This window comes from Geotrypetes seraphini, chromosome 5 (genome assembly GCF_902459505.1).
Source record: "Geotrypetes seraphini chromosome 5, aGeoSer1.1, whole genome shotgun sequence".
In the NCBI taxonomy this organism is placed as follows: Eukaryota; Metazoa; Chordata; class Amphibia; order Gymnophiona; family Dermophiidae; genus Geotrypetes; species Geotrypetes seraphini.
In genome coordinates, this window is record NC_047088.1 from 96,852,903 (window position 1) to 96,880,301 (window position 27,399).

The following is a 27,399-nucleotide window of genomic DNA, read 5'->3' on the forward strand; positions in this document are numbered from 1 at the left end:
TTTTTTTTTTTTTTTTAAATTAAAACTATTGACCATATGCGGTGTATCTGACATTGATTTAGTTAATACACCAGTGAACTGAACTACCATGTAGGGTCTTCCCTCATTGGGAGCCACGCCAGGGTTGTGCTGCCACCCGTCGTTGAACGCCGCAGTGCCCGTGCAGGCCCGACTGGGTGACAACATTTGGAAAAAGATGGAGATTAAGATATTTTCAATGAATGTCAATGGCCTTAACTATCAAAAAGGAAAAAAATATTAGCTTTCCTAAAACAGCAGAATGCTGATTTGTATTTTATTCAAGAGACGCATTTATCAATGATGGAATCGAGAAAGGGGGTTGGGTTCGCCAAAATTTTTTTGCTCCTGCAGTTGGCAAGAAAGCTGGGGTTGCCATATTAATAAATAAAAAATGTTCAGCTAATTTTCAGATGATTGATTTGGACCCTTTGGGTAGGTGGGTACATGTAAAAATGAGCATGGGAAATACTACCCTGGAACTGTTTAATGTATATGCCCCAAATACGAATCAAATGGAATTTTTTAAGAATCTACAACAATTACTACTCCCACTGGCTACTTCTAATTTAATAGTGGCTGGAGATTTCAATGCTGTAATGGATCTATTAATGGATGAAAAACCAAGTAAAATTATGAAATCATTAAGGTTAGATAATTTGGCACAATCTTGTAATTTAATAGATATTTGGCGTATACTTTGTTTTAATGATCGGGAATTTTCCTTTTGTTCACAGGTTCATAAGTCTTTTTCAAGAATAGATTTTTTTTTTTTCTCGAATCAAATAGTTCAGCGAGTGACAAAAGCCATCATAGATCCTATTATTTTATCTGATCATGGTGGAGTATGGATTGAATTACAGGTAGATGAGCAGGAGTATTGTAAGTCTGTTTGGAGATTTGATAATACTTTGATTGCGGATTCAAATTTCCTTGAAGAATTTAAATTAAAAATGATTGAATTCTTTCAACTTAATACTTCAGAAGATATTAACATAGAAACGTTATGGGATGAGAAGTAATATTATTTCATATTCAGCTTATATTAGAAAGCAACTTAAAAAACAATTTTATAATTTGGAAAAATAAATTAAACATTTAGAAAATAAATTAGTTGATAAATGGGAGTATAATACATTACAGGCTTTATTAAAAGCAAAAGGCAAATATGAGATATCTTCTAAGTTCGTAAGGAAAGATTTGTTTTCCCAACAAACTCAGTATTATGGTAATTCAAATAAGGCGGGAAGATTATTGGCAAATTATCTTAAAGCAAAGAAAAGAACAACAAAAATTATAGCAATAAAGGATGAAAATGGTGAGATACATACTAAAATTGGAAATATTTTAAGTCAATTTCTAAGTTTTTGTAAAGATCTATATTCTTCTGAGCCTTATGAAGATAGGGAAAAAGATGGTTTAGAATTTTTAAATATAATTATTGGACCGAAAGTTCCTGAACATATAAAGAAGTTTAGAGGAGCCTATATCACTAAAAGAATTAGAAACAGCATTGAAGTCTCTTAGAGTTGGATCCGCTCCAGGTGGTGATGGTTTTACAGTAGAGTTTTATAAATCATTTCAAAGTACCCTTTTACCTTATATATTAAATTTATATCAGTTTCAACTGACTAAAGGTTGTATTACAAGGAATCATTAACAATTGTTTTGCCAAAGCCAAACAAAGATCCCACTTTGGTTTCAAACTACAGGCCTATCTCGTTAATTAATGTTGATGGAAAACTTTTAGCTAAGATATTGGCTTTACGATTGGCTAAGGCTCTCCCTTTTATTATTGATATGCACCAAGCAGGATTTGTTGCTAAGAGACATTCTTCTAACAATACTAGATTGGCTTTTCATATGTTAAATTTAAGAAAAGCCATGAATGATCCGGCTTTCTCTGTCTCTTTGGATGCGGAGAAAGCCTTTGATCGAGTTGAATAGACTTTCATGTATCAGGCATTAGATTGGTTTGGTATAGGTTCAGGATTTATACAAATGATTCAGACATTGTATAGCTTCCCTGCTGCAAGGTTATACATTAATAATAATTTATCAGAGCGTTTTAATTTGCTAAGGGGGGTTAGATAAGGCTCATTATCACCTTTGCTTTTTTTTTTTTTTTAACTATGACATTTTCCCCAAAGGGAGGTGCACCATTCCTGGAGATACTGCAATACCAGGTTGATGCATGGAGTGGATGAAGCAAGCTCGAACCCTTTTATTAGCCATTCAACAAGCAAAGGGGTTACAAGGTATTCCTCGTACAGATTGGGAATATAAAATCTCTGCATATGCAGATGATATACTGCTTTATTTGAGAAATCCAGAAATTACCATTCCATGCTTGCTTGAGTTGATAGAGAAATTTGGAAAATTTTCAGGATATAAGATAAATTGGAGCAAGTCAGAAATTCTTCCACTTAATGTACATTGTACTAAAGGCTTATTTGATTCATTCTCATTTGTATGGAAAGAAGATGGTTTAAAATATTTAGGTATTAGAATAAAAAATACACTAGAAGACACAATGAAAGAGAATGAAAAATTTTTATTAAAAAAAGGTAACAGAAATGTGTGAGCATTGGAATCCTTTACATCTTTCTTGGTGGGGGAGAGTTCAAACTATTAAAATGATGATATTGCCTGTGGTTTGTTATTAAATGAGTATGATACCAGTTTTTTTTCAGGGGTCCTTTTATAAAAAGTTAAATGGTATTCTTACAAAATTTGTTTGGCTGGGTAAAATGCCTAGAATTGCCTTAGTATCTTTGCAAAAACCAATTGCGGAGGGTGGGGTAAATTTTCCAAACTTTTATAGGTATCATCAAGCCTATATTTTATGCCAGGGTATGTATTGGGGTCTCCCAGAGCTCATGGAAAATATCTCAGATTGGTTGTATTTGGAATGGCAACTCATTTTCCTATAAACTTATTTCATGATCTCAGTGTTAAGATGCCTAGGAAATATAAAGAGACCAGAATATTGATAGACACATGGAAAACATTGCGTTATGTCAGCAATGTAACTCCAAACCCAATACACAAATCAACAAATCAATCTTTATGGCTAAACTCTAAGATTCAAATTGGCGGTTTTAAAATCGTATGGAAGCAGTGGATTATTGCAGGTATATGGACTTTAGGTGATGTTATTTTAAATGGTAAACTGCTTGATTTTTCACTGCTGCAACATAAATATGGTCTAAACAAATCACAAAACTTTAAATGGTTGCAGTTGAAGCAGGCTATTCAGGAGGGGTTCCCTGAATGGAAAATTCTTAACAATCAGTATAGTCTGGAATTCTTATGCTTTCAGGCAGATTTCTTGGGACACCAGGCTGCACAGTGGTATAAATTGATATCTGAATAAAAAACCAAAGACTGGTCTTAGAGACATTTGGAGCATTGAGATTAAGCATCAAATTTCTGCATCTCAATGGCCACGAATTTGGTCTTGGAGAATGAGATGTACAGTGTCTGCATCTATGAGACAAACTTGGTTCTTTTTGTTACATAGAGCATTTTGGACCCCATTTAGATTACAAAAGTTGGATAGCTCTAAGTCTAATAGATGCTGGCATTGTAATCTGGAAGCAGGGACTCTAGATCATTTAATATACTTTTGTCCCTGTATCATGGCCTTTTGGAAATCAATTTGGTCTCAAGTCAATTGTTAAGAAAACCATGTAGCATTATCATATGATACAATTCTATTTGGTACATCAATGAGAATAAAAAGTCAAATTTCATCAAGTAATAATAAACTTTTATTGATTATTACAGGAGTCGCCATACAACATATCACCAGGAATTGGAAAAATTATAGTAGACTTAACTATACTTTCTGGTGGAACTCATTGTGCCACATTTACAAAATGGAAAGAATAATTGCCATACAAAAAGGAAATTATAATAATTTTAAAAAGATCTGGGGGCCATTAACAACTTATTGCAATGAACAGATGCCATATTCCATTAAAAGTACATTTATAATATCAGGGAGGGGGTGGTATAAAGTTCTATTTAAGGTTTAATCATTAGATAAGAATGTAATATTTATACAAAATTTATGATTATAATATTTGTGGGAAGGGGGTGAGGAGGGAATAAATTTATGTATTTAAGATAATAATAGAAAGAAATTCAAGTGATGTGTATAAATTTATTATGATGTAATATTGTGCACTTGTTATAAGATGAAAAATGAATAAAGATTTTAGAAAAAAAATGTGATATTTTTTAAGTGCAATGACAAAAAGAGGATGGCTGTAAACTTGTAATAAATATTTTAATGAAATCATTTTTTAAAAGATCTAGTTGACAATTGGTGAAAGCTGTCTTGTTTGTTTTTCATATTAGAATCTGTTCTTTTTTCATTTCCCAGGACACAGTGGAAGGCAATGAGAATGAACAAGGCTGGGACATTAACATGAGGGTAGATATGCTGGAGAAAGGTAGACAGAAGATCCTTAATGTGCTCAATATTGGCACCCTCAAAGAACTGAAATGCTTGCAGATGATTGGGGATAAGAAGGCCAAACTCATCATTGGCTGGAGGGAAGTCAATGGATCCTTTGCAAAGGTGAGAGGCAGGCAGAGCACCTTAGACTCTGTCCACTGAGTTGGTGTACATAAGAACATAAGAATTGCCATCTCCAGATCAGACCTTGGGTCCATCAAGTCTGGTGATCCGCACACGCAGAGGCCCCGCCAGGTGTACCCTAGCATAGTTTTAGTCCCCATATCACTGTATGCTTCTCAAGGGAGATGTGCATCTAATTTACCCTTACCCGTATCACTCTATGCCACTCTTAAGAAGATGTGCATCTAGTTTACCCTTAAATCCTAGAACGGTGGATTCTGCAATTACTTCCTCTGGGAGAGCATTCCAGGTGTCCACCACTCACTGCATGAAACATAACTTCCTGATATTCGTCCTGGACCTGTGCCCCCTCAGCTTCAGTCTATGTTCTCTTGTCCGTGTCACATTGGACATTGTAAATAACTGCTTTCCCTGCTCCATTTTGTCAAATCCTTTCAATATTTTGAAAGTCTCGATCAGATCTCCTCGCAGTCTCCTCAAGGGAGAACAACCCCAGTCTCCTAAGTCATTCCTCGTAGTCCAGGTTCTCCATACCTTTCACTAGCTTTGTTGCTCGTCTCTGCACCCTCTCTAGCAGTTTTATATCCTCCTTTAGGTATGGAGACCAATGCTGGACGCAGTATTCTAGGTGCAGTCTGACCATGGCTCTGTAGAGCGGTATTATAACTTTCTCTGATCTACTCGTAATTCCCTTCTTTATCATGCCTAGCATTCTATTTGATTTCTTCGCCGCACATTGCACCGACGGTTTCAGGGTCCTTTTTTTTTTTTTTTTTTTTTTAATTCTTTATTCAGTTTTAACTCTTGCAACAAGTGTACAAAATTCAATCAGATAATTCATACAAATCACTTGACATTCTAACAATTATTGTCAAATGCATATAAAAAAGACCCCTCCTCCATTCCATTCATCAGGAATAAACCCATTAAATCACATAACATACCTCCCCATCCCCACATTAAATATAATCCTATGTAATAAAAAGGTGTCCAAGGTGTCTAATCATTAGAATATGCAATCAATGGCCCCCCAAATCTTTTTGAAACTATTATAATTTCCTTTCTGTATAGCAAGCCCTCTCTCTATTTTATAAATATGACAAACTGAATTACACCAAAAGGTATAATTAAGTTTAGTATAGTCCTTCCAATTTCCAGTAATATGTTGAATGGCAACCCCCGTCAGTATTAACAAACGTTTATTGTTATTTGCTGAAATTTGACTCTTGAATCTCATAGACGTTCCAAATAAAATAGTATCATAGGATAGGGCAACATGATTTTCTAACACTGAATTAATTTGGGACCAAATTAACTTCCAAAAGGCATTGACAAAGGGACAGAAAAAAAGTAAATGATCTAGAGTCCCAGCATCTAAATTACAATGCCAGCATCTATTAGACCTAGAGCTATCCAACTTTTGTAAACGAACTGGGGTCCAAAAAGCTCTATGTAACAAAAAGAACCAAGTTTGTCTCATAGATGCTGACCTTGTACTTTTTAATCTCCAAGACCAAAATCGTGGCCATTGAGAAGCAGAAATTGGTGCTTGATCTCAATAGATGACGGCCAAACTTATCCATGGTCCTACCCTCTCTGCCAGGAGGTACAGTGGCATAGACGCTGTAAGGATGACTCCTCTTTAAGGAAGATTCCACAAGAAGGGACTGATGAGATGGATGGGAGTTCTCAAAGCCCTTGCAATGTACAGTTTTGTACCTGGATTCCAACTTGCCTGGCACCGCAGGGATGGCATAAGGAGTCTCCAGGTTTCATTTGAAAGTTTAAGACAGAATCCTATTAAGAGGAAGTTTGAGAGACTCCGCAGGAGACCAAGGCATACTCATTTCCTCTAAATACTCCTTGGATTACTTAGAACTAGCGTCCAATTTTAGATCCAAGTCCTCAGCCATTTGATGGAGGAATGAGGAAAAGGACAATTGATCTGCCAGAGCATGGCCTCGAGTAGGACTCGATGAGCTCAAGGCGCCTCTCTGGAGTATTGATATCCCAGTGAATAGACAGATTGGGGCGAGGCACTGTCAAAAGCAGAGCCCTCAGGTGCTGCTATTGGTGACCTAGATCGAGGGGTTGGAGGCCTCGAAGAGCTGGAAGGCCTGGACGAGGAAGGCTTCTCCCTGGAAGAGGACCTATGCCTCGATCTGCGATGAGAGTGCTGCTTGGAAGCAGGTCTCATACTTCGCCCTATGCCTCGAGACGGGCAATGCCTTATGTGAGGATATAGTGCTGGAAGATGTAGAACAAAACCCCATAGACTAAGTGGTTTGGATCGAGGAATCTCAAAGCACTCCCAAAGACTCGGCTCCTTGCATAGAGTGTGAAGATTCCAGTTGAAACACTCGCAAAGAATCAACTCCTTGCATAGAGAGTGAAGAGTCCAGACCAGACACTCGCAAAGACTGGACTCCTTGCATAGAGTGTGTAGATTCAGCTCGAAGCACAGGCAGGGACTCGACTTCATTTGAGACTGCTGATTGCCCAGGCAGGACTATATTTGCTCAATAACTGAACAAATGCCCGCTGTAAAATGGCAAGATTATATATTAATAATAATTTATCAGATCGTTTTCATTTGCTTAGGGGAGTTAGACAGGGTTGTCCACTATCTCCTTTGCTTTTTGATATTGTTTTGGAAAACTTGTTGTTAGCTATTCAACAGGCAAAGGGGATACAGGGTATTCCTCGTAATGAATGGGAATATAAACTCTCTGCTTATGCCGATGATATTTTACTTTATTTGAGAAATCCAGGTTCCTCCATTCCTTGCCTGTTAGAGTTGATTGAAATGTTTGGAAAATTTTCAGGATGCAGAATAAATTGGAATAAATCTGAAATTCTTCCACTCAATATACATTATTTAAAAAGTGTGTTTGATTCATTTTCTTTTGTTTGGAAGGAAGATGGATTAAAATATTTAGGAATATGGATTAAAAATACAGTGGATGATACGGTAAAAGAGAATGAAAAACTTTTTTTAAAAAAGGTTACAGAATTATGTGAACATTGGAATCCATTACATTTATCTTGGTGGGGGAGAGTTCAAACTGTTAAAATGATGATATTGCCTGTGGTTTGCTATCAAATGGGTATGATACCAGTGTTTTTTCAGGGGTCTTTCTATAAAAAATTGAATTCAATTATTATCTTTTTTTTGTTATTATTTTTTATTTTCAAGTTTTACATAAAGTGTACAAAATATTAAAATACAATTGATGAATACACAATATCACTTTTATATCTAATACATCATATTCTAAATATATTTTTATCCCCTCTCCCACCCCCCACCCTTCTATTACTTTTCTATCATATATTACATATTGTATATTATATTAAATCATATTATGTAAAAATTATTTTCACTACCCCCCTCTATGTGTGTCACATAAAAGATATTGAAAAGAAGAAGAAAAATCCAATTATTTATTCATTACAATATTTTGTCAATGGCCCCCATATTTTTATAAATTTAGTATATGTCCCTCTTTGTATTGCTATTGCTCTTTCCATTTTGAATATATGACATATTGTATTCCACCAAAATGTATAATTTAGGTTATTATAATTCTTCCAATTGTTGGTTATATGCTGAATGGCAACCCCTGTCATGATTAATAAAAGCTTGTTATTTTCTGGTGAAATTTGACTTTTTTTTCTCATCATCATTCCAAATAACACTGTATCATATGATATTGCTATATGATTTTCCATCAATTTATTAATTTGTGGCCAAATTGCATTCCAAAAACTTTTAATGTAGGGACAATGATACAGTAAGTGATCTAACGTCCCTGGTTCCAGATTACAGTGCCAGCATTTATTGGACTTAGAACTATCTAATTTTTGCAAACGTGTAGGGGTCCAAAAAGCTCTATGTAATAAAAAGAACCAAGTTTGTCTCATAGATGCTGACACTGTACATTTCATTCTCCAAGACCAAATTAGTGGCCATTGAAATGCATTAATTTGATGCTTAATCTCAATGCTCCAAATATCTCTTAGACCATTTTTTGGTTTTTTATTCAAATATCCAGATATTAATTTATACCACAATGCGGCTTGATGTCCTAGGAAGTCTGCTTGAAAACATAAGAACTTTAAACTATATTGATTATTCAATGTTTTCCATTCAGGGAACCCAACCTGAATGGCCTACTTCAATTGCAACCATTTAAAACTTTGTGTTTTAGTAAGACCAAATCTATGTTGCAATTGTGAAAATTCCAGCAGTTTACCTTCTGAAATAACATCATCTAGAGATCTAATGCCTGCAATAATCCAGTTCTTCCATAGGATTTGGGTTCCGCCAATTTTGATCTTGGAGTTTATCCATATAGATTGATTAGTTGATTTATTTATTGGGATAGGTGTTAATTTACTAATAAACCTCAACGTTTTCCAAGTATCCATTAATATTTTATTTTCTCTGTATCTTCTAGGTATGTTAATACTTGGAAGATGAACTAAATTTAGGGGAAACATAAGGCGCCATTCCAAATACAACCAATCTGGTGCATTATCTATAAGTTCTGGGAGGATCCAATACATACCCTGACGTAGAATATAGGCTTGATGGTACCTATAAAAATTTGGAAAATTTACCCCTCCCTCTTTAATTGATTTTTGCAAAGTTACTAAAGCTATTCTAGGTGTTTTACCAAGCCAAAGAAATTTTGTTAAAATGCTATTAAGCTTTTTATAAAAGGACCCCTGAAAATAAATAGGTATCATACTCATTTGATAGCAAACTACAGGCAACATCATCGTTTGAACTCTCCCCCACCAAGAAATATGTAAAGGGTTCCATTGCTCGCACAATTCCGTAACTTTTTTTAATATATATTTTTCATTCTCTTTTACGGTATCTTCAATTGTATTTTTAACTTGAATGCCAAGATATTATTATTATTATCAAATTTATTTGGCTTGGTAAAACTCCTAGATTTGCTTTAGTATCTTTACAAAAGCCAATTAAGGAGGGTGGGATAAATTTTCCAAACTTTTATAGGTACCATCAGGCCTATATTTTACATCAAGCTATGTATTGAGTCCTCCCGGAGCTCATTGAGTACACTCCTAATTGGTTATATTTGGAATGGCGACTCATGTTTCCTTTACATCTTTCGCATGTTCTCAGTATCAAGATGCCCAGATTATATAAAGAAAATAGAATTTTAATGGATACTTGGAAAACCTTACGATTTGTCAGTAATTTAACAGCTATTCCTATTAACAAATCAAACCATATGGCTAAACTCCAAGATTCAAATTGGCGGATTCAAGGTCGTCTGGAAGCATTGGATAATTGCAGGAATACGAACTTTGAATGATGTTATTTCTAATGGTAAACTGCTTGATTTTACACAATTGCAACATAAATTTGGGCTTCATAAATCACAATGTTTTCGTTGGTTGCAATTGAAGCAGGCCATTCAGGCAGGGTTCCCTGAATGGAAAACTCTTACTACCCAATACAGTATGGAATTTTTATGTTTTCAGGCAGACTTTTTCGGTCACCAGGCCGCGTAGTGGTATAAAATTATTAGCGATCTGGTTAAAAAAAAAGCCTAAAAATGGTCTTAGGGATATTTGGAGCATTGAGATTAAGCATCAGATTTCAGCATCTCAATGGCCACAAATTTGGTCTTGAAGAATAAGATGTACAATGTCGGCATCTATAAGGCAAACTTTGTTTATTCTTTTACATAGAGCTTTTTGGACCCCAGTTAGATTACAAAAATTAAATAGTTCCTTGTCTAATAGATGCTGGCATTGTAATCTTGATGTAGGGACTTTAGATCATCTTTTGTATTACTGTCCCCATATCTTAGCCTTTTGGAATTCAATCTGGGATCAAATAAATTGTTTATTGGAAAATCATGTAGCGTTATCTTATGATACTGTGATATTTGGAATGTCTATGAGAAAAAAAGAGTCGGATATCATTGTGTAACAATAAACTTTTATTGATCATGACAGGAGTTGCCATCCAACATATTACTAATAACAACTGGAAAGACCACAGTAGACTTAATTTTAATTTCTGGTGGAATTTGTTGTGTCACCTATATAGAATGGAAAGATCACTGGCGGTACAGAATGGAAATGATAAAAATATGGGAGCTATTAACATCTTTTAGTCATGATTAAATGCCATTTTTCTATTAATTATACACCACTTAGTGTTGGGAGGGGGGAGGGTTTCTATTGGAGGGTTTATGATCTTACAATTAATAATGGGCTTAGAGGGAGGGTGGGGGGAGGGTTGCTTTTATGTTTATAAAGTGTGTTTTTATGTTTGTGAGGAGTGTGTGGCGCAGTGGTTGGATCTACAGCCTCAGCACCCTGGGGTTGTGGGTTCAAACCCCGCGCTGCTCCTTGTGACCCTGGGCAAGGCACTTAATCCTCCATAGCCCCAGGTACGTTAGATAGATTGTGAGCCCACCGGGACAGAGAGGGAAAATGCTTGAGTACCTGATTGTAAAAACCGCTTAGATAACCTTGATAGGCGGTATATAAAATCCTAATAAACTTGAAACTATACTGATAAGATGTTCAAGTGGTCTATTTAATATTGTTAATATGAATTTTGTACACTTGATGAAAGCTTAAAAATGAATAAAGAATTTAAAAAAATATATATTTGGATTTTCTTAATTTTTTAGTGCTTGGAGCTTCCCTGTTTGTGGATCCAGATTTACTTGCATGGTGAAGAAACAGACAGTCTATAGCTGGCAGGCTAATCCCTTGTGGTACCTGTTAGCCAGCTTATGGAAGCATTTTTGGAACTCGGGGCCATCCCTGGTGAGCATTGCTCACCTGCTTGCAGGGGTTTGAGTGCAGGCTATTAGGCATCTGTAGGATGCTCAGTGGTGTTTCGTAGGGTGCCATCTGCGTTTCCACATCCCCTTTTCTGGTTGTGGGGATGGGGGCTCAGTCAGATGCCGTGTCTGACTAGCAGCCCGAAGATCAGCATTGGAGGAGACATTCTGGATGAGGTAGTGATTTCTTCTCCCTTTCCAGCTACTGTTGAGAGCTGAGCAGGCTGCAGCACATTGCCAGCATAGGATGTTCCAGCGTGTGAGGTGAATGAGGGGGGGAGGGTAGAAAATCCAGTGTTCGTTGGTTTGTGCTTGTTTTCCTATGTTCCCCCTCCTCAAATATCATAAATTAACCAGTTTTTGCCTTTTATGCTGTTCTGAAATCTAATACAGAGTTTCTCAACTATCGTTTGACCTGGGGAGCCATGGAAAAAGTTTGAAACATTGAGTGAGCCATGAACAGAAAAAGTTTGGGAATCGCTGGCCTACACAATTACAATGTTCAAAATATTTTTTTTTTGTTTCAAATATCTGAAATGCCTGTCCTATTATTTTACAATAGATATTTATAATTTTTTCTTGTTATTCATTTTGTGTATTTATTTTACATTCTTAAAATTTTCAAAAAGCAAAATTGGTTTATCTTTTTGTGAGGTGGCATATTTAAACCTTACACAAATAGAAAAAAAGGGGGCAAACTAAAATAACTACAAGAAAATTTGTTTGCTTACTTCCTATTGGGTAGCGATAGAATCAATGCTGGCTGGTACCTTAAATCAGCAACAAAGCCTCAAAGCTCCAGCAAATCTCAGTGTATTGCTACGAGATGTTGGTACAATGGAATCACAAAGTTCTTTGATTGGCTTTAATTAAAACATTGGAAAAAAAAGAATAGAGTAAAAACTCCTCAATTAAAGAGTCTATTCTCAAAAAATCTGATATTACCAGCCCAGAATTTCAGATCTCTTCTCACCCAAAGGAGGTTCAAAAGTCAATTCATAATGCAATAGTAGTACAGGTCTTATTTTCGGGTAGGGCTTATTTTTTTCATGTACATGATTATCTCTCCCTTCCTCTCCTTTACCCCAATTCTTCCTCTTTGCTTTTCCCCACATGTGTAACATCTTTCCTCTCCTCACCCATCCTCTTGTGCCTTCCCTCTGCAGCATCTTTCTATTCCTCCCATCCCCCTGTACAGCAGAACGCATTGCCCAGCTTCCATCCTTCCTTCCCTCCCTCCCATCCCCCTGTGCAGCAGAACCCTTTGCCCAACTTCCATCCTTCCCTCTCTCCCTCCCATCCTCCTGTGCAGCAGAACCCTTTGCCCAGCTTCCATCCTTCCCTCTCTCCCATCCCTCATGCAGCAGAACCTTTGAGCACCCGCCCCCACTGTGCAGCCGAACTGCCGATGACCCTCCATCCTTCCCTCCCAGCTGACTGTGACTATAAATACCATGCTGCAGAGGAGCGTCGGGCCAGCACCAAACACAGGCTGTTCGCAGCCTTCTCGCTGGAGCCGTCGATTAGGGCTTATTTTTGGAGTAGGTCTTATTTTCGGGGAAACACGGTAGTAATAACGCCAGAAAAAAAAAATGAAAACAGGACATTTGGTTCCCAAACCTTATCCATTTTTGTCTTTGTTCTTCATAGGTGGAGGACTTACAGAAAGTAGGAGGCTTCTCTGAAAAATTCATTGCGTCCTTTCTTAAGGTACAGTTCTCTCCATATATTGCCCTCGTTCCCAAAAATAATCATGCAGTGTTTGAGCTCATATACGAGGGTCATTTTATAAATAATGCACACTATTTTTTTTAATTTTGTTTTTCCAATTCTGTATTCATTTTTCAACTTCCATCAAATACACAATATTACATCAATTGAATCATACACATCACTTGAAATTCTTTCTATTGTCATCTTAAATACATAAATTATCTCCCTCCCCCATCTACCCTTTTCACAAATATTGCAATCAAAAAAATAACATAAATGTGTTATATTCATAGATATTGATTCAACCTATATTATAACTATATACCACCCCCTCCCATAATTATAGTTATACTATTTTTTTTTATTTATTTATATGTTTTATTTTTTTCAAATATTTCTTTACAGTCCTTCAATATAGTCTCCCTGCTTTGTAATGACTGAGTCCCAACGTCTGGGAAGCTTCATTATTCCATCCAAGACACCATTTTTGTTCATTTGCTGAATGGCTCGTGTATCGATGGAAAAAAAATCTCTTCCAGAGATGCAAAATGATGTCCACACATAGGTTGTTTCAACTTTGGAAAAAGGTTGAAGTCTGGTGGACTCATGTATGGACTGTAGGGAGCCTTTTTCAGAGGGATGAGCTACCAGACCTGATTCATCAGATCTCCTTGGTGCTGCGTTTTGAAGAAGCACCACTGGAGACCCCACATGTGGGGTATCCTCTTCTTATGGGGGATCCACGCTGCTTCCCGCTCTTTTCCTATGCATCAGAATATTCGGGATCTAGTACTGGTGCAGTGGAATACGCCAGAGGCGCCGTTTCGGTTGGCGCACGCCATGGCTCGTTTGTATCCCATCCCGGAGGGGGATAGGGCTACTTTGAAGTCCCCAGTGGTGGACGCGGTGGTCTCGGCGATTGCTAAGCGGCATACCGTGCCTGTTGAGGGTGGTTTTGTCTTACGGGACTCTGAGGAGTGTCATTTGGAGACCATTCTTAAACAGAATTTTGATGTCTCTGCCTTGGGGGTCCAAGCAGCTATTTGTGGAGGGCAGGTGGTTCAGGCCGTGTTTCGGTGGGCTGAGTGTATCCTGGATCGTGAGTCTGATGACTGGTCCTTGCTGGATCAGGAGGTAGCAAAGCTTGAGATGGCTACCTCGTTCCTCTTGGATGCTCTCTATGACTTGGTGTGGATGTCTGACAATGGCTTTTGGCGTGGCAGCTTGATGTACCTTGTGGCTTTGCGCTTGGTTCGCAGATGCCGCATGTAAAACTAAGCTTACTAAATTTTCCTTTCGGGGGTCTTTTTTATTTGGAGAGGATTTAGATAAGTTGGTTCAGACTCTGACGGACTCTAAGGTGCCCCGCTGCCTGAGGACCATGCCTGCCTGGCGTCTCAGGGTGGCACTGCCTGTAGGCGTCTGCAGGAGTTCTGGAAATTCCGCCCTGGGCGTGAGGCTGCTACTTTCCAGGCTTCGGGGTTTTCCCGGGGTAGTTTTTATCAGTGCATGCAGTCCTTTCGGGGGCTGGGAATCCCTCTGCTGGTTCCCCCGCTGCCCATGCTGCCCAATGACTCTTTGCCCTTTGGTTCCGGTGGGTGCCCGGCTGCGCGAGTTTTTTCCCCAAGTAGGCCGAGATCACGTCTGAGTAGTAGGTCCTGGAGGTGGTGCGAGACGGTTGTGCTCTGGAGTTTGCCCGCTCTCTGCCAGATCATTTTCAAGCCTCTCCGTGTCGGGCGGCATGGAAGATGCAGGCCTTTTGCCAGACCCCTCAACGCTTGTTCGATCTCAAAGCAGTTGTTCCAGTACCCCCTCAAGAGTGCGGCACTGGCATGTACTCAATTTATTTTGTGGTGCCCAAGTAGGGGACCTTTCGGCCTATCTTAGATTTAAAAGGGGTCAACAGGACTCTCAAAATTCCCTCTTTTCGCATGGAAACACTGCGATCTGTCCTTCTGGTGGTTCAGCCGGGGGAGTTCCTGACTTCTCTCAATCTGACGGAAGCCTACTTGTTCCAATTCAGGCTTCCCATCAGCGTTTCCTTCGCTTTGCAATCTTGGGTCAGCACTATCAGTTCTGTGGGCTACCTTTTGGCCTGGCCATGGCTCCCTGGTCATTCACCAAGGTGTTATGGTGGTCGTTGCGGCGGCCTTGAGGATAGAGGGCATTCTGGTGCATCTCTACCTGGATGACTGGTTGATTCGGGCAAAATTGTTGCAGGAGAACACCCGTGTTATGGCTCGGGTGATGGAGTTTCTGCAGTCGCTGGGATGGTCAACCTTTCCAAGAGTCTGTTGGTCCCATCTCAGTGTCTGGAGTAGCTTGGGGTTCTGTTCGACACCTTGGGGAAGTTCTTCCTTTCAGAGGCCCGGGTAAGCAAATTGCAATCTCAAAGTCACCTGCTTATGGCGTCCCGGTGTCCTCAGGCGCTGGATTTCCTCCAAGTCTTGGGTCAGTGGCAGCTTCCCTAAACGTAGTAAGGTGGGCACGGGCCCACATTTGTCCTCTTCATTGTGTTCTGCTTTAGAGGAGGGCGCCCCAGAGTTTGGATCTCCCTGTTCCTCTGAGAGGCTTGGCGCACTGCAGTCTTGTTGGTGGCTCCAGACCTCTCATCTTGTTCAAGGAACGAGTCTGGATCCACCACAGTGGATGGTGCTTCTTACGAATGCCAGTCTCCTCGGTTGGGGAGCTCAGTGTCTAGGTCACTCAGCTCAGGGAACCTGGTCCAGAGAGGAGGTGTCCTTGTCGATCAATATGCTGGAGACCAAAACTGTTCGTCTGGCGCTGTTAGGCTTCCGCTCCTTCTTATCGGGCAAGTTGGTCTGAGTTCTGTCAGATAATGCCACAGCAGTGGCCTATGTCAATCATCATGGGGGGGGCACCAAAAGCACCCATGTAGGACAGGAGGCAGCTCTGCTCATGGTCTGGGCAGTGTCCCACCTTCAGGACATCTCAGCCTCCCACATAGCTGGAGTGGAAAATGTTCAGGCGGACTTCCTCAGACGTCATGTGCTAGATCCCGGAGAGTGATGTCTAAGCCCTGTGGCCTTTCAGTTGATAGTGCAGTCTTGGGGTCAGCCCCTGATGGACCTGATGGCCACAAGTGTCAACGCCAAAACACCCCGCTTCTTCAGTCGTCGCAGCAACAGTCAGGTCAAGGGGCTGGATGCTCTGGTTCAACCATGGCCAGCAGAGGGGCTGTTGTATGTGTTCCCTCCGTGGCCATTAGTGGGCAGAGTTCTCCGCAATGTTCATTACCTGAGCCTGGTGGTTCTGGTGGCTCCGGATTGGCCCTGATGTCTGTGGTATGCAGATCTGGTGTGGCATCTGGTGTTTGATCCTCTGCCTCTTTCACCCGATCTGCTGATTCAGGGCCCCATTCCCATGTTTGATCCGGGTCCCTTTTGTCATACGGTTTGGTTCTTGAAAGGGAACGCCTAGGTAAGAAGGGGTATTCAGATAAAGTGATCTCCACCCTCTTGGGGTCTCTGAGACTTCCCACATCTTGGGATTATGTGCGGGTGTGACATATCTTTGAGGACTGGTGTGGGGCGCGTGGAGTGGTTAGGCAGAGAAGCATAAAAAAAGACATCTTAGAGTTCTTGCAGGATGGCCTGGATAGGGGCCTGGCTTGGTCTTCTCTCCGGGTTCAGCTGGCAGCCTAGTTGGCCTTTCGGGGGTTGTTACGAGGTCAGCGGTTGCCTGCCATTCCTGATGTCACTCATTTCTTTCGGGCGACCAAATTGCTCAAGCCGCCCGTGCGGTCGTCTGTTCCCTCTTGGGATTTGATTCTGGTCCTGTCCGGGCTAGTGCACTCCCCCCCCCATTTTGAGCCTTTGGGTACCTGCTCATTGAAAGACCTTACTCTTAAGGCGGTCTTCTTGGTGGCTATTACTTCTGCTAGACGTGTTTCGGAGCTGCAATCTCTCTCTTGTAGGTTTCCCTTACTAGAGTTTTGTAGGGAACGGGTAGTGTTGAGGCCTGTTCCTTCTTTCCTGCCAAAGGTAGTTTCTCCTTTTTATGTCAATCATGCAGAGGTCTTCCCGCTGTTGGGTAGTCGGGAGGGCTCTTTTGAGCAGAAGCAGTTGCGCAAGTTAGATGTCGGTCAGGTCCTTTGCTCTTATGTGCAGAGGACCCAGGGGTTCAGGAAATCTGATCATTTCTTTGTCCTTCTTGCGGGTCCTCATAGGGGGAGAATGGTGCTTCTAGGGCTACATTGTGCGTTAGATTAAAGAGACTATTGCATCCGCATATCTTCTTCAGAACAAGCCTGTTCCGGAAATTCTCAAGGCTTATTCCATTCGGGGTAGGCAGCATCTTGGGCTAAGTCTTCGCTAGTGTCTCCAGTGGACATTTGTAAGGCTGCAGTTTGGTCTTCCTTGTAAAGAATGACACGGTGGATGTTAACCCACCAAAACGGTGGAGGGAGGAAAGGTGCTCACCGCAAGTACGGGGACAAGGCCATCCACCGTTCCGTGGAGCGGTGAATAGCCTTGTTCCTGCAGTTAAGGAAGGGAACGCGCGCGGTCATTGATCGCACACGGCCCCCTCCCTCCTTCCTACCTACCCAAATCTATCTATCTCCCTCCCTCCTCTTACCTTTGTGGCGCGTTTTAAGGTTTCAGCTTTGTTGAAAGCTGTTGGAGCATATGTGCAGTCGCATGTGTGTGGGCGAAAGCTTCTCCTCTGACGCAACTTCCGGTTGTGTCAGAGGAGAAGCTTTCACCCACACACGCATGCGACTGCACGAACATTCCGGCGGCTTTCAACAAGACTGAAATCTTAAAACGCGCCGCAAAGGTAAGGGGGAGGGAGGAAGGGAGATGCACGGACCGTGCGAGGGATGCCGAAGGGCAGTGAGGTGCCGAGAGGGAAGAGTGGATGCTGCAGGGACAGGGCAGTGAAATGGACGGGGCGGTAAAGGGGACGGTGGTCCAGTGATGGGGACAGATTTTTTCCCCGTGTCATTCTCTACTTCCTTGCATTCTTTTGTCGGACAGTACCTGGTGGATGTTCAGGCGCATCGGGAAGCAGTGTTCGGTGAGAGTGTTCTGGTGTCAACCCTTCGGAAGTCCCACCCATGATGGGGCGGCTTTGGTATGTCCCGCTTGTAAGATTTCCTATACCGGTCTGGAGAGTGCTAAAGAAGGAGAAATTAGGTTCTTACCTGCTAATTTACTTTCTTTTAGCTTCTCCAGACCAGTATAGGACCCCATCCTATTGTCATGTTCTTGTGGCTGTTGCGCGGGCAGATTTTGGCTTTTCTGTGGGTTCTAGTATTTTGCTAGGGCTGGGGGAGTATTGAAGAACAGCGGCTGTGGTTTAGCTGGCGAGCTGTGGGGACATTTTCTTTCTGGGATCTTTCCTCTGCATTTTCCAGCAGCATTTGGGTATGTTAGATTTTTTTCGAATTTAAACATTATCATTATACAAATAATAATAAAGAAAAGATTACAAAACAATAGAAAAAGTAAGCACAATATCCTCTAGCCCACATAGCGGGAGAAATTATCCTGATATAGCTTAGGAAATAAATTCAAAATAATCATAAGAACATAAGCAGTGCCTCCGCCGGGTCAGACCACAGGTCCATCCTGCCCAGCAGTCCGCTCCCGCGGCGGCCCAAAACAGGTCAAGACCTGTCTGAATCATCAGAAGTGGCTCCCTTGCCACCTTGGTTTCCCATTTAAGTCCTGCCTTCCTATCGAAGTCCTAGCCCTCCGGTCTTGCACATGCACGACCCGGTTAGTTTATACTCATTACCTGATTTACTTCCTGTACTTGTGTTACATCCCAGCTCCTCCCTCAGTATCCCACGATCCCTTTATCCCTCAGGAATCCATCCAATCCCTGTTTGAATCCTTGTACCGTATTCTGCCTGATCACTTCCTCCGGTAGCGCATTCCAAGTGTCCACGACCCTTTGGGTGAAAAAAAACTTCCTTGCATTTGTTTTGAACCTGTCTCCCTTCAGTTTCTCAGAATGCCCCCTCGTATTTGCTGTCCCCTTCAGTCTGAAGAATCTGTCCCTATCCACCTTCTCTATGCCCCTCATGATCTTGAAGGTCTCTATCATATCTCCCCTGAGCCTCCTTTTCTCCAGAGAGAAGAGCCCCAGCCTATCCAGCCTCTCGGCGTATGAGCAGTGTTCCAGCCCTCTTACCAATTTCGTTGCTCTCCTTTGGACTCTCTCAAGTACCGCCATGTCCTTCTTGAGGTGCGGCGACCAATACTGCACGCAGTATTCCAGATGTGGACGCACCATCGCTCGATACAATGGCATGATGACTTCCTGTGTTCTGGTTGCTATGCCCTTCTTTATGATGCCCAGCATCCTGTTGGCTTTTTTCGAGGCTGCTGCGCACTGTGCAGATGGCTTCAGTGATGCATCCACCAGCACACCCAAGTCTCTCTCGAGTCTGCTGTCTCCCAACAATACCCCCCCTAATTTGTAGCTGAACAACGGGTTCTTTTTCCCTATATGCATGACCTTGCATTTGTCCACGTTGAAGCGCATTTGCCATTTATTTGCCCAGTCTTCCAGCTTATCCAGGTCCCTTTGTAGGTCCTCACACTCCTCCCTGGTCGTAACTCTGCCGCACAGTTTGGTATCGTCTGCGAATTTTATAACCTCACACTTTGCATCCTTTTCCAGGTCATTGATGAATATGTTAAAGAGTAAAGGCCCCAGCACCGATCCCTGTGGCACACCGCTCGTGACTCCCCGCCATTCAGAATATTGACCCTTTACTCCAACCCTCTGCAGTCTTTCCGACAACCAGTGCTTGATCCATCTGTGCACATCCCCTCCCACCCCGTGGTTCCACAGCTTCCTAAGCAGCCTTTCATGTGGCACCTTGTCGAAAGCCTTTTGAAAGTCGAGATAAATGATGTCTATGGGCTCCCCATTGTCCACCCGACTGCTTATTCCCTCAAAGAAGTACAGAAGGTTCGTTAGGCACGACCTTCCCTTACAGAATCCGTGCTGGCTTGTTCTCAGTAGGCCATTCCTCTCGATGTGCTCGCAAATGCCGTCCTTGATCATAGCTTCCACAATCTTCCCTATAATTGAAGTCAGGCTCACCGGCCTGTAGTTCCCGGGGTCACCCCTCGATCCCTTCTTGAAGATGGGTGTGACATTTGCCAATTTCCAGTCCTCTGGCACCTCACCAGTTTTCAAGGATAGGTTGCAAACATGTTGTATTGCGCCCGCTATTTCCTGTCTTAGTTCCTTCAGAACCCTTGGATGGATCCCGTCCGGGCCCGGTGATTTGCCGCATTTTAACCTGTCTATCTGTTTGAGGACATCCTCCCTACTTACCTCTATGTGCTCTAATTTTTCAGCCTGTTCCCCACTCATGAGCTCCTCTGAGTCTGGTATATTAGATTTGTCTTCGCTCGTGAAAACCGACGAGAAGAACGTGTTCAACCTCTCAGCTACCTCTTTATCCTCCTTAATCACTCCCTTCCTGTCCCCATCGTCCAACGGCCCTACCTCCTCTCTCGCTGGTCGCTTCCCCTTAACGTAACTGAAGAATGCCTTGAAGTTTTTCGCCTCCTTGGCCAGCCCCTCTTCGTATTTCCCTTTTGCTTTTCTAACCTCTTGGTGGCATTCCTTTTGGCATTTCCTATGCGCCTGGTGGTTTTCCTCTGTTTGGTCCTTTTTCCATCTCCGGAAAGATACTTTTTTGTCATTTATCGCCCTCTTTACTTCTATTGACATCCAAACTGGGTCCTTTGATCGCTTGTTCTTGCAGCCTTTCCTGAAATTGGGGACGTACATTCTCTGTGCTTCCTGCAGGGTGTCCCTGAATAGGGTCCAGGCACTTCCCACAGTCTCCATCCTAAAGATGTTTCTGAGCTTCCTCCCCACCATTTCCCTCATAGCAACGTAGTTCCCTTTCTTGAAGTTCAGCGCAGTTGTTGCGGTCCTCCTAACTATGGTGTCCCTCTTTCTAATGTGAATCTGATCGTGTTGTGATCACTGTTGCCTAGTGGTCCTCCCACTTCTACCCCTCTTGCAGGCCCCCCCTAATCCGTTTAGGATGAGGTCAAGAGTAGTACCCCCTCGCGTCGGTTCTTTGACTAGTTGCTCCATGAAGCAGTCCTTCACAGCTTCTACAAATCCTATCTCCCTAGTGCAGTTGGAGTGACCCGTACTCCAGTCTATCCCTGGGTAGTTGAAGTCCCCCATCACTGTTACATTCCCAGTCCTGCACTCCTGTCTCAATTCCGCTTCCAAGTCGTGTCCGACTCCCTCTGGCGTACCAGGTGGTCGATAGTACAGCCCCAGTTTTATGCCCGCACCCTTGTTTCCCGGTAATTTGACCCACATCGATTCCAGCCCCTCTGCCTTCGTTTCCATATCCATCCCGACTGAGTGGATAGAGTCCTTTATATATAGTGCTATGCCTCCCCCTTTTTTGTGGGTCCTGTCCCTCCTATAGAGCTTGTACCCCGGCAGCGCTACATCCCATTGATTTTCCTCTGTCCACCAGGTTTCTACAATTCCAATTATATCCAAGTCCTCCCCTTTGGCCATGACTTCTAGTTCACCCATCTTGGCCATGAGGCTTCTTGCATTTGCGTATAAGCACCGCAGGTCCCGTCGTTTTTCTTCCACCTCTGCATGTACCTGGGCAACTTGCCCTTGGATTTCTGGCAGTTTTCCCGCTCTCTGTGTTTCTGCTTTACCCTCAGCCTTTACCCTCTTAGCTTTCAGCTTCCCCACATTCCTGCCACCCCACTTTCCCGCTTTTCCTCTGGAATTTCTAGCCCTACCGGCCCCCTCCTGGGCTATCATCCCTTGAGCTTCTGTTTGATCCCCCTCGCCTTGTGGTACCTCTATATTACCCTCGGCTTTCGCCCTTATGCCAACCAGTCCCCCTGTGTCCCCATGCCCCTTAGTCTTCTCCCAGCAAGCTCCCTTTACCTGATGTTTCCCTCGCTGTCTGATTTGGAGATCTTCCGGTCCCTCTGTTTCCTCCCTGCAGTCAGCCCGTTCAGCATCTGTTCTGGATACTGTTGTCCGAAGCGTCAACATCAGATCAGCTGTCGGCTTTCCCCCTCTCCTCAGTTTAAAGCCCTCTCGATCTCCTTCCTCAAATTGGTTGCCAGTAGTCTGGTTCCCGCTGTGCTCAGGTGCAGGCCGTCCCGCCGGTAGAGCTTGCTCTTTCCCCAGAAGGACGTCCAGTTCCTCACAAAGCGGAAGCCCTCCTCCTGGCACCATCTCCTCAACCATGCATTCACAGCTTGGAGGTCTGCCTGCCTCTTTGCATCTGCTCTCGGTACAGGCAGGATCTCTGAGAATGCTATCCTCCGTATGCTCCGCTTCAGCTTTCGTCCTAGGACCCTGAACTGGTCAGTCAGTGCGTCCATGCTGAAGTTCCTCCGGCTCACATCGTTTGTTCCGACGTGGATTATTACCGCAGTCTCCTCTGTCTCTGCTCTGATCTATGATCAACTATTAATGGTGCTAAATACTTTTCAAAACTCCAATTTTAATTAATTCAAGTGGAAACTATTTATTAGATTCATGAAGCTGCAAAAACTTCAAGCTGTACAGAATCCCAAAATATATATTCACATTCTTTAAATTTCACAAGACATTTACAAGGAAACTTCAGATAAAATATGGCTTCCAGGGCCAATATTCTTGGTTTTAAAACTAAAAAGGCTTTTCTCTTTAACTGGGTTACTTTAGCCACATCAGGAAAGATTAGAACATTATCTCCACAAAATTTTGCAAGTTGATTTGAGGGTGGTGGATACATGGAACACGCTACCGGAGGATGTGATAAGCAGAAGCACGCTACAGGGCTTCAAAGAAGGTCTGGACAGGTACCTGGAGGACAAAGGGATTTAGGGGTACAGATAGGAGTAGAGGTAGGTTATAGGGATAGGATTAGAGGTAATTTTATAAAATTAGTCAGAGACCACTGTTCAGGCAATAGGCCTGATGGGCCGCCGCAGGAGCGGACCGCTGGGCAAGATGGACCTCTGGTCTGCCTCAGCGGAGGCAACTTCTTATGTTCTTATGATTTTGAAAATAAGCTTTCATAATTAAGGACTTATCTATCTCTCTCACACAAGTCACCAATAGGGTAGACCTAGTTTGAATCATATCTTGTGAGTCTTCAAGGAAACCAGTTAGATCAAACTCTATTTGTTCTAACTAGTCTACTCCTAATTCCGCAGACGCTTTCTTTTTCTGTGGAGTATAATATAAATTTGTTATGGGCAAAGTTTCTGCATCCGCCAACCCCAATATTTCTTTAAAGTATTTCCGCAACAAAATTTTTGGGAGTCAATAAGTGAGTTTTTTGGAAATTGACTAGATGCAGATTTTTCACCCGTAACGTGTTTTCCATCTTCTCAAATCGCGTGTGAAATTATATGTGAGTGTTTAACAGCTGAAGAAGAAACAACTTGTAGAATTGAAAATTGAGATTCAGTTGTTAAAATACGTTTCTCCAAAACTTTCAAGTTGGAATCAATATTTTCTAACTTATTTACTACTTCTTTAGAAAACTTTACATTCTGAGTCACCACTGACTTTAATAACCCCTTGACCCTAGTATTAATCATTCACAAATCTTTAAGGGAAACTTCCTGTGGCTCGTTTCGGGTCTCTTATCAACAAAAGCCTCCTCCTGAAAGGATATGGCTATTGGCATCTCCTCAAAGACTTATAGAGGAGATACCAGTAGCCCCGATAAGACCACTGGATGAGAACTGGATCCATTTATCGGATCCAGACCAACAGATGTATTGGGAGGAGGAGGTGGAGTTCATTTTAAGGGGCTGAGCGATGCCCCTGATAACGAATCTGCGTCCATACTTGGTCCAAAGGCACTGGTAGGCAAGAGGTGCCTATCCATAGGGCCAGCTGATACTTTTGCCTTCACTTTTCTTTTCCCCATCAACTTTAATAGATAATATAATCATACATATACAGAAAATAATGGCTCCCCATGTCTCCTGTGTCTCCAAGGGGCTCTCAAGGGGCCTAGCTTGCCCCTTTGGCCGTGCGTCGCAGTCACAGCATTCTTTTCACTCACGAGTGCAGGACCCTGATGACATCGCGGTGTCTATCTCCGCGGGTGCCCGCCGAGATTCGGTACCCGAAATCACCACCTCTGCTGTTGTTGTTCAGCGCGCTGATTTCAGCGGCAAGGAAACAGTTCCAAAACAGCACCTCACACTCGGGTTAGTTATTACTCCTGTTCAGAGTATTGTTTATTTCTGTTTCATGTTCTTAGTTCTGTTTGGCTATTCGGCAGACTGATAGGAATAGGGGAAGATAACTCTTATGTACTATTACACAGTTTTGTTTCAGTCTCCACCTGCTGGTCATGATGAGAGATATACCCCACTTGCAAGATTTCCTATACTGGGCTGGAGAAGCTAAAAGAAAGTATATTAGCAGGTAAGAACTTAATTTCTCCTTCCTGGATGTTGGGACTCGGTCATTGCAAAGTACGGAGACTATATTGAAGGATTGTAAAGAAACACTTGAAAATAAAATAAAACATGTAAATAAATAAAAAAAATTTGTGTGAATTATTTATAAAATGACCCTCGTTTTACAGAACATAATGTCAAATTTCCTTAAATTACTCTGTATTCTACCCTTTCTCTCAACACTTTACTGTGACCCTTTGCTCCATATTAGTGTTTCTCAGTTTTTTTAAACCCAAAGCACATCAATATATTCAAAAATTTGTGCATCACCACAGCTTCCACAAAGCAGGCAATGTAGAAATGGGAGTGGACTCATGTGGCCAAAGAATGGATGGGGAAACAATGAGGGGAAGATTCTCCAATGTTTGCAGTAAAATCGAAAGGGCCACTATTGTGGCCATTATTGTAACGATTTAAAAAACACGAGTCATTCTTTAAAAAAACCAACGCATGCAAATGAGGTTTGCAGAGGGTCGCTAGTGATAGCAATTTGCACATGCACAGAATACATCCACAAAAAAACAAATCGAGATCAGCAGGAGGAATGCCCATTCCCTAAAGCTTCCACCTTCAAGCAACCCCCTATCCCCAGCAGGTATGCCCACTCCTGCCACCGTGAAACAACCCCCTCCCCCTCGATGTGCACACATCCCTCCCCCAGCAGAGGGAGGGATGCCCACTCCCTACCTTCGTGCCCCCGATGACTCCCCCGTGCCCTCAGCTAGAGAATGATATGGTGACAGAATTCATCATCATTCCCATCCCCATAAATAACCGCAGGAAACCATCCTGTGTTATTCTTTAGTGTCTATCTCGATCTTGGTCCTTCTATGCAAGCATTCTTTAATGCTTGAGGGTCAATGGTTGTGCCCATTCATACTCTGATTTCTTCCCTCTCTCCTTAAAGAATGACATGGGAATGGTTTTCTGCAGTTATCTATGGGGATGGGAATGGTGATGATTTCTGTCACCATGTCATTCTGTACTTTCAACCCCCCCTTCTTCACAAAGGCCTGCCAGATGGATGCCTACTCCCTCCAGCTGCAGGCCCACCTCTTAATAATGGCGAGCCTGCCCCTTCCCAGGGGTGCCTAAGGCTCTGATTGCCCCTCATACGAGTTGGCACACCTAAACGTTCCTCCTCAACTTCCCTATTGGCCCACATCTATTTTACCTTTTAGCCTTAACCACCACAGAGAACAATCTTCGAAGGCCTGCACCGAGGCCTTCCCTCTATCAAGTCCCTCGCTGATATAACTTCCAGTTTTGTGAAACTGGAAGTTGCATCAGCGAGGGACTCAGCCGAGGGAAGACTTCGGTGCAGGCCTTTGAAGATTGTTCTCTGTAATGGCTGAACGAGCAGCTTCGGGGACTTCCCTCTGCCGTGTCACTGATGACATCATTAGTGATGTGGCAGAGGGAAGGCCCTGGCAGGAAAGACTGAGAAGCAGCCCGTTCAGAGCGTTGCTGCTGCTGTTTTTGGAGGCCTTGGAGCGGAGGTATGTCGGGTCTCACTGGGGTGGGGGTTGCTGAATTGATGAGTCCAATTTTTTTTGGCAAATCGGACAGCACTAGTGTTGGGAATGGAGTTGAGGACATTAGGGAGGGGCTTCGGGAATCGATCTTAACAAGGGCTTATTTGTGGGGGTAGGGCTTATATTAGGAGCATCTTTAAAAATCATGCTAGGGCTTATTTTCGGGGAAACATGATAGAATAGAGATCTATAACATACTGAGGGCAAGATTCTCAAAAGTTTAATGCTGCAGCAGGAGAGATGCTCACTCTCTCCTGCTGCACTAAAATCCCTGACGTGACCTGACTGTTCCTTCCCTCCACACCCACACCCCCCCGCAACAGGAGATATGCCCACTCTCCCCTACTTTCAAATGACCCCCATTCCCCTGTCTCCGTCGCCCCTCCTCTCCCTTACCTCAACATAGATGAGCTGGAGAGACGTGGACACCCTCCTCCTAACTGCTGCATCGTCTAAAATGGGCCTGACTCTCCCCGGTGCATCTTGGACCTGAGGCTCTGCTTGGCCCAGGTTGTATAATGGCCCTCCAATGGAAGGCGCCTGAAACACCTTTTCATTTTGCGTGGTCAATGGTCCATCTGTATCCCATCCTGGAGAGGGATAAGGATACCTTGAAGTCACCAGTGGTGGATGTGGTGGTTTCGGCCATCGCACATCTGCATATGGTGCCGCAAAAAGGCAACTCGGCTTTGCGGGACTCAGGAGTGTAGGTTAGAATTTCTTAAGCAGAGTTTTGATGTGGTTGCCCTGGCGGTCCAGGTGGCAAAGTGTGGTGGTCTGGTGGCTTGGGCTTGTTTATGGTGGTCTGAGGTGTCCTTGTCTGGGACTCTAATGACTGGTCCTTGGTGAATCAGGAGGTGGCAAGATTGAGATGGGGGCCTCTTATCTCTCGGATGCCATGCATGATCTGCCCATGGCTCTCAGTGTGGCTGCTCATCGTACCCTGTGGCTCTGGGCTTGGTCAGCGGATGCAGCTTCTAAGGCTAATGAAATTTTCCTAACAGGGGTCGATCTTGTTTGGTGAGGATCTGGACAAGTTTCAGACCTTGACTGACTCTAAGGTGCCCCATCTTCCTGAAGACCGTGGTCGCCCGCCTGCGCAGGGGGTTTTGCTTGGGGGTGTGATTTTTGCTATTACCGCCATGGTCGATTGGCGGCTTTCTTTCCTTCCACTGGGTCTCTCCAGGGCCGTTTCTTTCAGCACATGCAATCCTTTCGGG

General features: G+C 42.8%; 1 protein-coding gene across 3 annotated transcripts in view; it reads left to right on the forward strand.

Annotated features, from left to right (window-relative positions):
• Positions 1 to 27,399, forward strand: part of KIF22 (kinesin family member 22) — a 196,451-nt gene that overhangs the window by 164,746 nt on the left and 4,306 nt on the right. For all 3 annotated transcript variants that reach the window (XM_033946061.1, XM_033946063.1, XM_033946062.1), the window contains 2 exons: positions 4,409 to 4,606; positions 13,120 to 13,179. In XM_033946061.1, the coding sequence (XP_033801952.1) occupies positions 4,409 to 4,606; positions 13,120 to 13,179 (258 nt within the window). The remainder of the gene's footprint in view (positions 1 to 4,408; positions 4,607 to 13,119; positions 13,180 to 27,399) is intronic.